The sequence below is a fragment of the Staurois parvus genome, unplaced genomic scaffold (genome assembly GCF_062004578.1).
Source record: "Staurois parvus isolate SC_StPar_1 unplaced genomic scaffold, SC_StPar_1.0 ptg000698l, whole genome shotgun sequence".
Classification (NCBI taxonomy): Eukaryota; Metazoa; Chordata; class Amphibia; order Anura; family Ranidae; genus Staurois; species Staurois parvus.
Genome location: NW_028318494.1, coordinates 5,776,234 through 5,792,823, shown reverse-complemented (window position 1 = coordinate 5,792,823; position 16,590 = coordinate 5,776,234). Strand labels below are relative to the sequence as shown.

Below are 16,590 nucleotides of genomic sequence, written 5' to 3'. Positions count from 1 at the left end.
ATTGCCCTGGACAGGAAGGGGGTAAAAGTGTCCGGACAGGAAGTAGTTAAACTGTAATGATTGGCTAACAGCTATATACTTACTGTATATAGAGCTTTTATCAGATCATTAGCGATAAAGGACAATATATAGGTTGGCTATGCACCAGTAGAAGTTTGTTTAAAATTTTCTGTTTTCAATTGGTTAGATTGACACCTGTTTTCAACCATAGTGTCGAGAAAATTCAGGATTGAAATTTTTTTTCAAATGAACAAAATTCTAACACTGAATATGGTTTTAGTTTGGGGAAAATCCCATTATTGTAATGAAGTTTGTTTAATTTACGCCTGAAATTCCATTTAAATAGTAGGTCTGGATGAAATTTTAGGGGCTTTCAAACAAAAATAGTTGACTCGATGCTGGCAAGAAAATATGTTCTGATGAACAATGTTTCTACAAATGTTTGAACAAAAATCTAGCCATGTGTGGCTGGCTTTACCCACTGATTCATTGAAATAGAAGCACACATTTTTTTAAGTTTTTTTGGACTGATAGAGTTCAGATCTGCTTAGTTTATTGCATGGAACTGAAATTTCTTGCTGATGAGAGCAGATGTAATCAAGTCTAAGATTGCTTCCATATTTTGTACCTTCTGTTTCATAATGAGTTTGTTTGAACACAAGATTTATACATCTGTTGTAAAGTTATGAAGTCACACGTTTTGATAACTTTGTTTTGTTTTTGCAGCGGCCGGCTCCTCGTGCAGAATTTTGAAGTGTAACTCCGAGTTCTGGTTAACAACATCAAACTCCCATTACCACATAGGCGCAGAGGACCCTGTAGAAGTTTGTACAGCGATAAGGTCGTATGCCCATTGCACACGACGCACTGCCCGCTATTGTAGAGGAGACTTGGCTTACCATTCAGCTGTCCATGGCATTGATGACCTCATGATCCAGCACAACTGTTCGAAAGATGGCCCCACCTCTCAGCCTCGTGTACGCACTCCACCTCCATGGGACAGCCAGGAAAGGTCTGACAGCCCTGAGGTCTGTAATTATGAAAAGAATTTCCACCGGCATGCTTCAGCCCAAAATTACACCCACTGCGGACTCTTTGGGGATCCCCATCTTAGGACGTTTTTGGACACTTTCCAGACCTGCAAAATACAGGGGGCATGGCCTCTTATAGACAATAATTACTTGAACGTGCAAGTTACCAACACTCCTGTACATCCAGGGTCCGCTGCAACTGCTACAAGCAAGGTACGTTGAGTCCTTAAATTGTGACCTGTGGACCAAGGCAGGCCATACATGATGCCATTGAAAGAAATCTTTCAATTCCTCCATCAACACAGTAAGTGTTGATGGGGGAATCCATCCCACAGAGCTATTGTGTTCTCCCAGCAGGGGGTGGGGGGATCCGTTTCCGCTTGGAGAACACAGTTATTTCTGCTAGCAATTATAATAGCCATTAGCAATAATCTCTTGAAAAATTCAACATGCTAGTTGTACCCAAGTGGTGCAGTAATTGAATGGGTACAGTTAGCCTGCCCATAGATGGTTCGAATCCCAGCTCGTTCCTGCTGAACCGGCCAGGATACAAACCATCTATGGCCAGCTTTATTTTGGCATGTCACCACTTTATACTTTATACCAAGGACTCACAGGCTGCTGCAGCACAATTTCTGTACCTTTATGTTTGGAAAATCTTACAAAGGAAAGTCTTTTTGTTTCCCATATCAGTCAGTTGGCTTCCTCCCTTCAGCTGCATATTTTCCGTTTCAGGTTTGAAAACCCAAGGAATTTTCTAATTGTTTCTTGTGAACAAAAATACTCTAAAGCTAATGGGTTAACCTATTGTTGCTTCAGTTTTCTACTGAGTGTAGAGTAGTCAGAGTTGGCCATTTGATCTCTAGATAGCTTAGATCTCTCCTGGCGCTGTGTTCACATTCTTTCCATTCTTTTAACGCTTCAGGCTGAAGGATCAATTAGACTTTCTTGACACCTTTGGCCTGAAAGCTAAATAGTATTTTATTAATTGTCTGTCTTCCAAGTCTATGATATGTCTATTTTGTTCTGTAATTTTTTTTTTTAAGGCTTGACTGCCTACACCGAAGAAATGTAGAAAGTATAAAAATGTGTTCATACTAAATGTATATTTGATCTACCTCCTATACAAACACTTAAGCCTTACTCCACTGTGTTTTTAGCTGAACTGCCAGATAGGTCCGAAGGACATTCTCCCGCTTGTGAGACATAGCTGCACCCTCTGACGTGTTTCACCCATTGGGCCTAATCATTAAGCCCAATGGGTGAAACGCATCAGAGGGCGGAGTCACATCTCACGAGAAAGAGAATGTCTAACCTATCTGACTTCAATAAAGCTTGTTGCAATTCAGCAAAAAAACACAGCAGAGTGTGGTTTATGTATTTGTATGCCTGGAGGGGAGAAGGCAGATCCTGGAGAGGCTATGCACCTGCAGTCGGTCGCTGTATCTGCTTGCCTGGAGAAGTGTCGTTTACATACATCTACTGTTGTGTTAAATCCAACATGAAAGCATTAGTAGATATGGCAACTCAGTTAGATGTCCATAGATATGGCAACTCAGTTAGATGTCCATAGATATGGCAACTCAGTTAGATGTCCGCTATTTTATTAACAAAATACACATACTGCAGCTACACACATAGAGATATACAGTGGGAAAAATAATTACTTGATCCCCTGCAGATTTTGTAGATTTTCCCACTTATAAAAAATGAAGGGTCTATAATTTTTATCATGGGTGTACTTTAAATTATAGAGACAGAATATCAATCAAAAATCCAGAAAAGACATGATACAAATGTTAGAAATTGAGTCGTAGTTCAGTGAGTAATACAAGTATTTGATGCCCTACCAACCAACAATGATTCTGGCTCCCACAGACTGGCTATATGCTAATGTGGTACACAGATTAGTCTTGTCAATTTAAGAAGGTGCTCCTAACAACAACTCATTATGTGTATAAAAGACACCTGTCCACAGAATCCCTTTCTTCCATTGAAAGCTCACCACCATGGGCAAGACCAAAGAGCTGTCAAAGGATATCAGGGACAAGATTGTAGACCTGCACAAGGCTGGAATGGACTACAAGACCATCAGCAAGAAGGTTGGTGAGAAGGCGACAACTGCTGGAGTGATTATTCGCAAATGGAAGAAATACAAAATAACCATCAACCGCACTCGGTCTGGAACTCCATGCAAGATTTTGCCTCATGGGCTAAGGATGATCATGAGAAAAATGAGGGCTGAGCCCAGAAATACACAGGAGGAGCCTGTGAATGATCTTAAGTCAGTTGGGATCACAGTTACCAAACAAACCATTGGAAACACAATGCGCCACCATGGATTTAAACCCTGCAGCACCCGCAAGGTTCCCCCATCCTCAAGAAGGGACATGTACAGGCCTGTCTGTAGTCAGCTGAGACCTAAATTGAGTTCTTTGACAATAGCTCTACTCACCGTGTTTGGAGGAAGAAAAATGCTGACTATGACCCTAAGAACACCATCCCTACAGTCAAGCACAGAGGTGAAAACGTTATGCTTTGGGACTGTTTCTCTAAAGGCTAAAGGCACAAACCAACTTTGCCACATTGAGGGGCCAATGGATGGGGCCATGTATTGTAAAATCTTGGATGAGAACCTTCTTCCCATAACACTGAAGATGGATCATGGATGGGTCTTCCAGCATGACAATGACCCAAAACATACCGCCTAGGCAACAAAGGAGAGGCTCAAGAAGAAGCACATTAGAGTCATGGAGTGGCCTAGCCAGTCTCCAGACCTTAATCCTATAGAAGATTTATTGAGGCAGCTGAAACTTTGAGTTGCCAAACAACATCCAAGAAACCATAAGGATTTAGAGATCTGTAAAGAAGAATGGACCAAAATCCCTCCTGAGATGTGTGCAAGTCTGGTAACCAACTACAAGACACATCATACCTCTGTGCTTGCTAACAAGGATTTCTCCACCAAGTACTATGTTTTGCTTGGGGATCAAATCCTTTTTTACTGACTGAACTACAACTCAAGTTATAACATTTGAATCATGTGTTTTTTCTGGATTTTTGGTTGATATTCTGTCTCGATTATTTAAAATACACCTATGATAAAAAGCATAGACCCTTCATTTCTTTGCAAGTGGGAAAACTTACAAATTCTGCAAGGGATCAAATAATTATTTTCCTCACTGTACATCGGCTCAGCTGTCATGACTGCACAGTCTGTTGATGGGGTGACACTCCAAAATGATCCCTATATAGTAGCCATTCTCAACCAGGGTTCCTCCAGAGGTTGCTAGGAGTTCCTTGAGCTGTAGCCAATTGAACTCCTAATTGATGATGCCTGCATAGTTGCAGGACCAACTCCACTTGGCAAAGCCAGCAGCATGACTCCAATGTTCTTTTCACTGTCTACATGGGTGGCATTCTGACTGCTACTGCAAGGACATTTTTTCTTCCTATTGACTACACATGTATAAGTCTTTTTTCCCATTGTTTCCCAATTAATTTATTCAGTAAGGGTTCCCCAAGACCTGAAAATTATTTTAAGGGTTCCTCTGAGGCAAAAAAAGTTGAGAAAGGCTGCTATATAGGTTTCTCAGCCCAACAGGTGACCTGGGGCATAGAGAGGTTTATTGTATTTTTTAAAAATGTTCCTATGTGGTGCTGTTAGCAAGGTACAATGATTGTTTTTGTATTTTACCCTGAAAACAGGGTAAAATAAAGTATTTCTTCACATCCCCTTACTCCTTTCCTTAACATAATTAAAGTTGTTCTAAAGCCTGAAGGTTTTTCATGCTAATGCATTCTATGCTGTGCTGCAGAATCTGCACCAGCCCCCCCTTATACCTACCTGAGCCCGATCCGATCCAGCGATTTGCACAAAAGCAGCGGCTCTCGACGCTGTCCCCTCCTCCTTAGACAGATTGATAGCAGCAGGAGCCAGTGGCCAAAGGTCACTCTTCTTTTTGTTCTGTGGGGGGTTCCTTGAAATTCAGCAGTGTTTTGGCCTGCAAATATTGACCAAGAAGCACATCTCTGCTTTTTCCTGCTTCCCAAGGCTCAGTATTATTGACCTATCGCATTGGCTTACCTTCCAACATTCTGAGATGACGGAGGGACAGTGGACACCTTTTAGCACTAAATATGTAATCAAAGAACATAGTTCTTCCATGTCCCAGGTAAACAAACCAAGAAAATGTATGCACAAAAAATGCCTGTTTTTTTCACCACTAAGGCCCCTTTCATACAAATGTTCCGATCGGGCCATCCATTTTTCGGACCAGATCAAAACCTCCATTCTCCTCTATAGAGCAGCGGGTGTAAACATTCATGTGTCTGTTTACACCTGCCTAGCTCAAATTCGACCAGCTAAAAACAGACGGATGCAGATCCACTCCCCTTCCATCCAGTGGATCGGACGGCAGTTGAGTGTAAATGGACCGTTTACAACGGACCGCCCATAGAGGAGAAGGAGCCATGTCCACTTATGCAGACCTGTCACCTGCCTGCTCAGCGGAGATCAGTAAGCAGATCACAGGCAGAGTCCGCCATGTGTAAAAGTGGCCTAATATTAAAAACGTAGCCTTTCAAATTTAGAGGTTAGATGAAAGTTTACTGTAGTGTAGTTAAATATTAACACTTTAGGTAACTATTACATTTTGTTAGAGGTCTATACTTCAAACCAAAAAGTGGAACACCTGAGAAGGAAAACCGAACAGCGCCTCCAGTTGATGGACAGTTGGGAGTTATGGCTTTGGCCTCACCAGGACAGCTGTTGGTGTTGAAGGCAGGCTCTAGGAAAACTGGTGGATATTTGGGTACTTAAACACCCCTTGAAATATGTCACGTTTTAACTTTTCTATATTAGACTTACTTTAAAGTAGTCAGTTTGTATTATTATAGCTTTTTGCAGCCTTTAAAGTGTTAGGGTTCCTGTGTCTTCTGATATTTTAGTTTTTATGGTAATAAATAACGACCTATAACTCATACCTGCTTTATTAGGTTATGAAAGCATGGGAAAAATTGGGTACCACATGTGGTTCATCTATATTTTGCTACCATCAGTGATATTCAGTAGGTTTATTTGGTTTTAGATTAGTTCAAATGTGTAGATTAATTGTATGATCACTCCATACTGTTACTTGTGTTTCTGGTAGATGCTAGCAAACCACCTAACAATTTTTTCTGTACTTAAGTGTCTGGCTCTAAAATACCTGTATTGACTAGTATTGGAGGTTCCCATTTTCACTGTTTAATGTTCAATTTATTATGATAATGCATTTTGGAACACACAAAGTTGGAACACCCAAAACTCCTAAGTGGTTTGCAGTAACATCAGAGGAACCGATTCAAAAATCAGTATTCAACTTGTCTGACTACTCTGACAACTTGGCCAAAATCTGACTTCTCATTTGTTGTGAGTTGTTGCGTTTTTTTTATATTGGCCTTGAATAAACTTGTTCACACTAGGTGAGGTGAACTATGTTGATAAGCAGAATGACACATAGAAGCACTTGTTCTCTATGTGCCCTGTTCACATCATACATATGTGTTGATGTGCATTGTGTAAAAATGTAAAAATGTAATGCAGGACAAAGCTCAAAATTGCATCGTCAATGAATCACAACAAGTCACAACATGCTATTGTTTGTAGAGTTTATGTTTTGTATAAAGGAGGCCTTTCATATTTTCATTTTGTTTTTACACACTTATTGATTTACATTCTACTGTTTTTCCACAGATCACAATAATCTTCAAGAACTTCCAGGAGTGTGTAGACCAGAAGGTCTACCAAGCTGAAATGGATGAGCTTCCAGCAGCTTTTATAGATGGATCCAAGAATGGTGGAGATAAGAGTGGAGCTAATAGTTTGAAAATTATTGAGAAGGTTGCTGGGCAGCACATAGAGATTCAAGCCAAATACATTGGTACTACCATAGTGGTTCGACAAGTTGGCCGCTACCTAACCTTTGCAGTGCGTATGCCAGAGGAGGTGGTGAATGCAGTTGAAGATAAAGAAAACCAGGGACTTTACCTGTGTCTTCAGGGCTGCCCTCAGAACCAGCAAATTGACTTCCGAACCTTTCACTCTCAAACCCCAGAGACTGGCTTGTGGAGACGTGGGCCACCATTTACTCCTCAAATGGCAGGAGCCAAGTGTAAGGAGAAGCTTCCAGTGGAGGACCTTTACTTTCACTCCTGCGTGTTTGACCTCCTTACTACGGGAGATGTGAATTTCACTCTAGCTGCTTATTATGCCTTTGAGGATGTAAAGTTATTACACTCCAATAAGGACAAAATTCATCTGTATGAAAGGACCACAGACTTGGGGCCTGGCAATTCCGCTCCTCGGTTAGGCCTAGAGATGGCCAAGCTTCTCGTGGTGTTAGTGTGTTTGTTTCAGTGTTGCTGTAAAGTTATGTTTACCGTGTAAATCTTTTTCACATTTGTGGGATGATTGCAGAGGTGCAGACCTAGTTACTCAAGGTGTATTTGTTTCTGTGAAAGCACAAGTTCTAACACCCGTATGAATAATTTATTTAAAGTGTTCAACAACTTGCTAAAGGTACACCTAAATACTTTTAACACCAAGGAGACCACAAAACTCACTTTGGGAGATCTACCGCTTCTGTGTTTGCTCTAGTGCCAGACATCTACCATTGATCCAAAGTGTAAACACCATTTGATGACCCTCATAGAGTAGATGTCTTTAAATAGGTTTCTTCTTAATCCTTTAGGATATGGACTCTAGAAGAGCTAAATTAGGAGCCTTTAACCTTGCTTATGCATCTCTGACACAACATAATCATGGATAAGATGTTGCTTATCTGTTAAATCTGCCTAGCGGAGCATTCATTCACCATACCTCATGTGTTCAATCAACATTTTGAAGTTGCAGAGGGGAAAAGGTGTATTCCTCTCTTGTTTATTTGTGGTACTGCAAGTATCATGGTGGCTGTGAAAATTAGCGTTTTGTGAATGTGGCTTTTGTGATCCATAATAAGCTGTAAATGCATGAACAATTTAGGGGTTCTCAGACAGTACCGGATTACATAACAGTAGCACATATGGGAATGTGCTTCTCATTGCCGCCATATTTAACACAATGAAGCAGAAGTATGGGTAAAGACCAAGAGATATGTTGCAGCCCTGACATGCTAATGCTAGTCTTGATTTAAACATAATATTTGAGTAATGGTCTTATGTTACATAGGACCTAGTGGATGGTATATTCAAAGGAAGACTGGTTGATATTGCCAAAGCAACCAATTAGGCTTCTTTGGGTTAAATTCAATTTCTAGTGTATGAAAGAGTCAAACTGGTTTTTATGGACTATTCCTTTTCGTAAATATTTTTTCATATAGGGCCACTGTAAAGCTTCAGATAGCAAAACCAATGAGTTTATGCTATGATTAAAATCTTGGTTAACTAGTTAGTTTTTAAAACTAGAATAGATTAAATCTTTGAAATGTCTGGGTTAACATTTTACTAAGTCAGCTTTCCCTATTACGGGTGAACATTTATGAGCATATTGGTCAAGGTGCATGCTTTTCCCATAGCTGCAGATGTTGCATCCTGATAAGAGCTTGGAGGAACTGAACCACAGTTGCTGCCATCAGCAGGGTTAGTGTTACGAGTGCTTAGCCTACCACGGTCAGACCGCCTCTAGTGGCAAAAAAAACCTGAACTCTACAGCTTGTTATATTATGGCTATAAATCCCAGAATGTTCTGCAGAGCAGCCTGGTCTTTAAACCTGTGATCATAGTACACACCATTTACTGGTATGATACTGATTACTAAAGCAGAAGTAAAGTGTAAATATATCCTATAGCAGTCACATGTAAGGAAAAAAAAATGCAACTCATGTTGGATGTAATTTATGTTGTCTATAATATGTGGAGAGTTTGTGTTTTTTAATAGCTTCACTGTACATAGAGATGTAATGTGTTCAGTGTGTTAAAAAGGAAAAAGAAAAAAGAAAAAAAAAAAGCTAGATGTGGAAACTACTTTATTCCCATTAGATTGAATTTTGACCTTCCTGATGTACTGTGTAAACACTAGAACTCTCATGGGAAAATGTTTAACTTCTTCCAACCAGATCCAGAAAATGTTATGGCAGCTGTGACTTTCTATACCAATGCCATTTCATGCACCTCCTGCCCGTTTAGTGGACAGCACCAACAATCCCGTCAGTTTATTGAATTTACCACCACTGAGACATTAGACATAGAATACTTCATACATTAGCAAGGTATGGCAAGCTGAGATCTCAGGAACATTGGTTTAGACCATACTGTAGGGTTCCCCTATAGTGTGTCAAAAGACAGGATGCTCTTTCAGCTGTTGATATTTTTGGGTTTTGAATAGATCTCAGCAGCCACGTTTTTACATTTCAGCCGCAGGAGCTCTACTCTGAAAAACTGGCCCAAGGATACTTTGTATCTATTCCAGCACTTACACATCTTGTTTGAACAGAACTATCTTCACGAAAGGTGGATGTAACTCATGGCACACTCCATAAATCTACTGAATTCTGTTGGGGCATAGGCGATAAGCTTCCTGACAATTTTGGGCACTTGCAAGAAGAAAGGAGCTGCCCTACGGCAATAACAGTGACTTAGGATGCAGTAAACAGAAGAGGTTTTTCATGCCGAGTCCCATTGAAAAGTGAGAAAAAACCAAGTGGGAAAGTCCTTATGTAGACAAGCCCTTTCAGGCTTTGGTATCTCTCTGAGCTGCAGTAGTTCAGCTGTAAACATGGTTTCATTTCACCAATCCACTGCAAAAAAAAACATACCTGGTTACTGATGGACGAATAGGTGGACACATCTCTGGAACCATGCAGCTATTGTACCTAAAAATTTAGATGAAATCTTGAGTTTTGTTGGTACCTTGATTTACTTCAGTGGATATAAATCTGTGGCTAATTGAAATTGCTCTTGGATACCCAATGAATTTGCTATCTTCTGCTAATAGATGTCAACCGCCAGTGGTACTAATTGACACTGCTAATGGAGCCCTGTTTGTTCTTGCAATGTTTCTGTCAAGTCTCCTTTTTGGAGATCTATCTGTTGCTGGAGATGCAAGGCATCACATTTTACAGTTGATTTAGAACTGTATTTCCCATGATGTTACCACAGCACTTTGATCTCCAAAGGGCAAATAGTTCTTTGTCTTCATTAAATTGGGATTCCCATGAAGTTGTTGCTACATACATTGTCCTATCACCTGCTACATGCTAGTGTTTAGCACAGCTATGTTTCTCCAGCCATGAACAGACATTGGAGTGTCCTTCGAACGTTGCCTACTGTCTACTGTAGTTTACTTCACGTTGTAACTCTGGGTTGAGAAGGAAATAACTGCTGGTGTGTCAATGTTTAGAAATAAGTGAAGCACTTTATTGTGGTTGTGTTAAAAATAAAAATAAAAACCTTCTCGTTAAATGATGCCAAGATAGACCCATCTAATATAGAAGTAATGTACTTTACAGCAAAAGGGAAAAAGAAAGCAAACCTGTTTTTACTTCTCTTCATACACATTGACTCATGTAGATAATGTAAATTATTTATTGAAAAACTGCAAGTAAAGGTTTTTATCATTGAGTCTGAGTTGTTTATCATTATTTGTGAAAAAAAAGGACTACCTCATTTGCACATATGCACCTGCCTTTTTCATTTGATGTCCTTAAACCTGTGTTGCATCTGCCTTTCTAGAAATGCTCAAATCTGATTAAACAGAACCTGTGCCCCCTTATATCAAATGTCCTATCATAGTCTCCCTTTACATCAGGGTCTTTCTTTACATCATGGCTACTCATCAGAGTGCCCCCTTACATAAGGTGTCCCCATCAGAGTGCCCTCTTACATCATGTGTCCCCCTCAGAGTGTCCACCTACATCAGTGTTCCTAATAGACTGCCCCCTTACATCAAGTGTCCCCATCAGAATGTCCACTTACATCAGTGTTCCTAATAGACTGCCCCCTTACATCAAGTGTCCCCATCAGAATGTCCACCTACATCAGTGTTCCTAATAGACTGCCCCCTTACATCAAGTGTCCCCATCAGAATGTCCACCTACATCAGTGTTCCTAATAGACTGCCCCCTTTACATTAAGTGTCCCCATCAGAATGTCCACCTACATCAGTGTTCCTAATAGACTGCCCCCTTTACATTAAGTGTCCCCATCAGAATGTCCACCTACATCAGTGTTCCTAATAGACTGCCCCCTTACATCATGTGTCCCGATCAGAATGTCCACTTACATCAGTGTTCCTAATAGACTGCCCCCTTACATCAAGTGTCCCCATCAGAATGTCCAATTACATCAGTGTTCCTAATAAGAGTCCCCTCTTACAATTGTCCTCATCAGTGTGTCCTCTTACATCAGGGTCCCCATTAGAGTGTCCCCTTACTTGGATTGTCCCCATCACAGTGCCCCCTCACTTTGACTGTCCCCATCAGAGTGACCCTTTACATCATGGCCCCCATCAAAGTGCCCCCTTACATCAGCTGTCCCCTTCAGAGTGCTCGCTTACATCAATGAATGTCCCCATCAGAGCCCCCCCTTACATCAGTTGTCCTATAAAATAATTTATCCCCATTAGAGTGCCCCCTTACATCACCTGTCTGCATCAAACTGGCTTATGGGTCAGTGAGTGCCCCCCCCCCCCACATCAGAGATCTGGGGAGGGATGCACCCCAGCACTCTCCTAGATCCAGTCCTGATATGTAGATACCTGCCCAGTAATACCTATAAGGTGCATTATTTTCCAAAAGGGAAATAGAAAAAGAGGTGTGGTCAGAAAAGGAAAGCAAATATACAGTGGCCCGCTTGCACCACCAAAACATAGGGTTGACTTACCAAAGGCAACTAGGCTGTTCACGTTGTGAACAGGAAGTTCCCCCTAGCTTAGATGAATGAGATGAAGTTCTGCTGCCTTCCATCATCCAATAATGTGCAAGCAAAAATACAGTTTTATTTTACTTGCATGTGATTGGGTGTTTTTTGCAAAGCAAATTTTTATCACATTCACTTGGTGAAGATTACCTTGCAAAGTGAACAGCTTATTTATCTTTAGTATATCAATCCCAATGTGTCCACTGTGGCCAAAGACGGGCAACGCCTGCAGGATTGGATCTACACTTGTAACGTTACACTCCTGATATATTCAAAAGTAGCATGAATGTGCAATTGGGAGGGGGGGATTTACTAAAACTGGAGCACTCAGAATCTTGTGTAGTTGTGCATGGTAGCCAATCAGCTTCTAACTCTGGAAGCTGATTGGTTTCTATGCAGAGCTGCACCAGAGTTTGCACCATGCCGTTTTAGTAAATAATCCCTATTGCCTGAATATAGGGGAGTTGGCCCTGATTGTGGAAGGAGCTGATGGGTTATACTAGAAGGCTTGGGTACACATTATTCCTCTGTCGACATACAGTACTACACAATGCATTCACCGGTAGAATCCTAGCATTCAGAGGCTGGTAATCCACTTTGCCTTTATTGATATTATACTGCATTATGAGAAGGAAAAAAAATATAATTAGACTAATGTATTGTAGTAATGCACATAAAAACACCTGTTTTAGATGCTTTACTACATCAATACACAGAACTAAGTGTAAAGTGTTGTGGTGCCATTCATTTTTAATTCATTCTTCCTTTAATTTCAAATGGCACTCCAACATTACAGGACACCTCGACGTGCAGGTGTGAATCATCCGTGCATTGTGGTACATGTCTGTTATTAACAAATGTGTTTTTTAACGCACATAATGTGCAAGACACCACGCCAGTAACTCGCCACAATGCCTCGGGCAATTTGAATGAGTTCTTAACTTTTTAGCAGCCACACTCATTTCTTGCATATACACTATGTTGCCAAAAGTATTGGGCCCGCCCTGTAAATAATTGGATTTAGGTGTTTCAATTACCTCCGTGGCCACAGGTGTATAAAATCAAGCACCTAGGTATGCAGACTGCTTCTACAAACATTTGTGAAAGAATGGGTCACTCTCAGAATCTCAGTGAATTCAAGCGTGGTCCCGTGATAGGTTGCCACCTGTGTAATAAGTCCATCCGTGACATTTTCTTGCTACTAAATATTCCACGGTCAACTGTTAGTGGTATTATAACAAAGTGGAAGTAACTGGGAACAACAGCAACCCAGCCACGAAGCCATAGGCCATGTAAAATGACAGAGTGGGGTCAGCACATGCTGAAGCACACAGTGCGCAGAAGTCACCAATTGTCTGCAGACAGTAGCTAAAGACCTCCAAACTTCGTGTGGCCTTCAGATTAGCACAACAACAGTGCGTAGAGAGCTTCATGGAATGGGTTTCCATGGCCGAGCAGCTGCATCCAAGCCTTCCATCACCAAGTGCAATGCAAAGTGTCAGATGCTGTGGCGTAAAACATGCTGCCACTGAACTCTAGAGCAGTGGAGACGTGTTCTCTGGAGTAACAAATCACGCTTCTCTGTCTGGCAATCCAATGGACGTGTCTGGGTTTGGTGGTTTCCAGGAGAATGGTACTTGCTTGACTGCATTGTGCCAAGTGTAAAGTTTGGTGGATGGGGGACAATGGTGTGGGGTTGTTTTTCAGGGTTTGAACTTGGCCCCCTATTTCCAGTGAAGGGAACTGTTAAGTCGTCAGCATACCAAGACATTTTGGACAATGTCATGCTCCCAACTTTGTGGGAACATTTTGGGGGTGGCCCCTTCCTGTTCCAACATGACTGCACACCAGTGCACAAAGCAAGGTCCATAAAGACATGGATGAGTGAGTTTGGGGTGGAGGAACCTTACTGGCCTGCACAGAGTCCTGACCTCAACACCTTTGATAGAACACCTTTGGGATGAATTAGAGTGGAGACTGAGCGCCAGGCCTTCTCATACGACATCAGTGCCTAACCTCACAAATGTGCTTCTGGAAGAATGGTCAAACCTTCCCATAGACACACTCCTAAACCTTGTGGACAGCCTTCCCAGAAGAGTTGAAGCTGTTATTATTATTATTATTATACAGTATTTATAAAGCGCCAATAGTTCGCTCAGCGCTGTACATTACAAAGGGGGACAGAACATGTGACAGAACAATACTAATACAATGCAAAACATGAGGGGATCGAGGGCGCTGCTCTTTCGAGCTTACAATCTAGGAGCTGCAAAGGGCGGGCCACAACTCAATATTGAACCCTACGGACTAAGACTGGGATGCCATTAAAGTTCATGTGCGTGTAAAGGCAGGCCGACCAATACTTTTGGCAATATAGTGTATGGTAAAAAGCACATTTTTTTTACTTTATTGCTGTCATTGCATAGTGAAGATGACAGGTTCTGCATCAGGGGTCTTTTATACACACTGTTGAATCTGATCGAGCAGATATGTGGCTCGATCAGTTTTTCCTTAGCTATAGTGTTCAAGTTCGGTAGCTGAGCCTGAAGTGCTCAGAGCCAAGGGCGGACTGACCATTTGGAAACTCGGGCACTGCCCGAGGGCCCGGGGTCAGTAGGGGACCCCATGAGATGCCCTTGGTACCTTTTTCATAGGCTTTTTTGAGTTTGGGCAAGGACACACACAGGGGCCCCATGATCCCCTATTGCCCGGGGGCCCCATGAGTTGTCAGTCCGCCCCTGCTCAGAGCTGAGCATTTCCAGGTTCATACTTTCGAGGAGATATTAGTGAATGAATGGTAGCTGATCTCATGAGGTTTTCTATACTAACATCTGCCATGATGATTCCCAGTGTTCAGGAGGGATGGATAAGCCCAGGCTGCTATAATGGCTGGGAGTATGCTTACGTGCTGGTCCTGCCTCTAATGAAATAGATACATTGATGACAGTGAAAGGGTTACCTTGACTCTGTCGCTAAATTAAAGTGGAACTTCAATCTCAATCAACATTGACTATTTTTAATCATTTTGCTGCTAGCATTAGTAAATGGATAGGAAAGTATATATTTACTTGTTTTAAAGTTTTTTTGGTTTTTTTTTTACATTTCTTCAGTTACAGTGGGGATCGAAAGTTTGGGCACCCCAGCTAAAAATTTGTATTAATGTGCATAAAGAAGCCAAGGAAAGATGGAAAAATCTCCAAAAGGCATCAAATTACAGATTAGACATTCTTATAATATGTCAACAAAAGTTAGATTTTATTTCCATCATTTACACTTTCAAAATAACAGAAAACAAAAAAATGGCATCTGCAAAAGTTTGGGCACCCTGCAGAGTTAATATCTTGTACTGCCCCCTTTGGCAAGTATCACAGTTTGTAAACACTTTTTGTAGCCAGCCAAGAGTCTTTCAATTCTTGTTTGAGGTATCTTTGCCCATTCTTCCTTACAAAAGTCTCCCAGTTCTTTGAGATTTCTGGGCTGTCTGTCACGCACTGCTCTTTTAAGGTCTATCCATAGATTTTCAATTATGTTGAGGTCAGGAGATTGTGAAGGCCATGGCAAAACCTTCAGCCATTTGTAGAAGCCATCCTCTCTTTAACTTCAGCTTTTTCACAGATGGCATCAAGTTACCATCAAAAATTTGCTGAAATTTTATTGAATCCATTTTTCCTTCTACTTGTGAGATGTTCCCTGTGCCACTGGCTGCAACACAACCCCAAAGCATGATTGATCCAACCCCATGCTTAGCAGTTGGACAGAGGTTCTTTTCATTAAATTCTGTGCCCCTTCTTCTCCAAACGTACCTTTGCTCATTCCGGCCAAAAAGTTCAATTTTAACCTCATCGGTCCACAGAACTTGTTTCCAAAATGCATCAGGCTTGTCTATATGTTCATTTGCAAAGTTCAAACGATGATTTTTGTGGTGAAAACGTAGAAGAGGTTTTCTTCTGATGACTCTTCCATGAGGACCATATTTGTACAAGTATCTCTTTATAGTGGAATAGTGTACCACAACTCCAGTGTCTGCCAGAGCTTTCTGGAGGGATCGTGCAGTCAAACGTGGGTTTTGAATTGTTTTTCTCACAATCCTGGGAGCTGTTCTGTCTGATATTTTTCTTGGTCTTCCAGATCTTGCTTTAACTTCCACTGTTCCTGATGACTGCCATTTCTTAATTAAATTCCGAACAGAGGATATTGACATCTGAAAACGCTTTGCTATCTTCTTATAGCCTTCTCCAGCTTTGTGAGCGTCAACTATTTTCAGTTTTCTAGACAACTGCTTAGAAGAACCCATGGTGCTGATTGTTGGGGCAAGGTCAGATGAGTCTGGGAATTTAAAACCTTTGAGATTGACATAACCTGGTCTTCCCAGACGATGATTGAGAACAATCCATGACACTGGCAGGTCTCAGCTTTGCAAAGGGGGCAGTGCATGCTATAAATTCTGCAGGGGGCCCAAACTTTTGCAGACGCCATTTTTTTGTTTTCTGTTATTTTGAAAGTGTAAATGATGGAAATAAAATCTAACTTTTGTTGACATATTATAAGAATGTCTAATCTGTAATTTGATGCCTTTTGGAGATTGTTCCATCTTTCCTTGGCTTCTTTATGCACATTAATACAAATTGTTAGCTGGGGTGCCCAAACTTTCGATCCCCACTGT

At 41.2% G+C, this 16,590-nt stretch overlaps 1 protein-coding gene across 1 annotated transcript in view; it reads left to right on the top strand.

Moving 5' to 3' along the window:
* RGMA (repulsive guidance molecule BMP co-receptor a) overlaps positions 1-10,631 on the top strand; it is a 95,863-nt gene extending 85,232 nt beyond the window's left edge. The window contains exons 3-4 of the mRNA XM_089653103.1: positions 727-1,244; positions 6,769-10,631. Of these exons, the coding sequence (XP_089509229.1) occupies positions 727-1,244; positions 6,769-7,461 (1,211 nt within the window). The 3' untranslated portion in view covers positions 7,462-10,631. The remainder of the gene's footprint in view (positions 1-726; positions 1,245-6,768) is intronic.
* Positions 10,632-16,590: the final 5,959 nt, after the last annotated feature.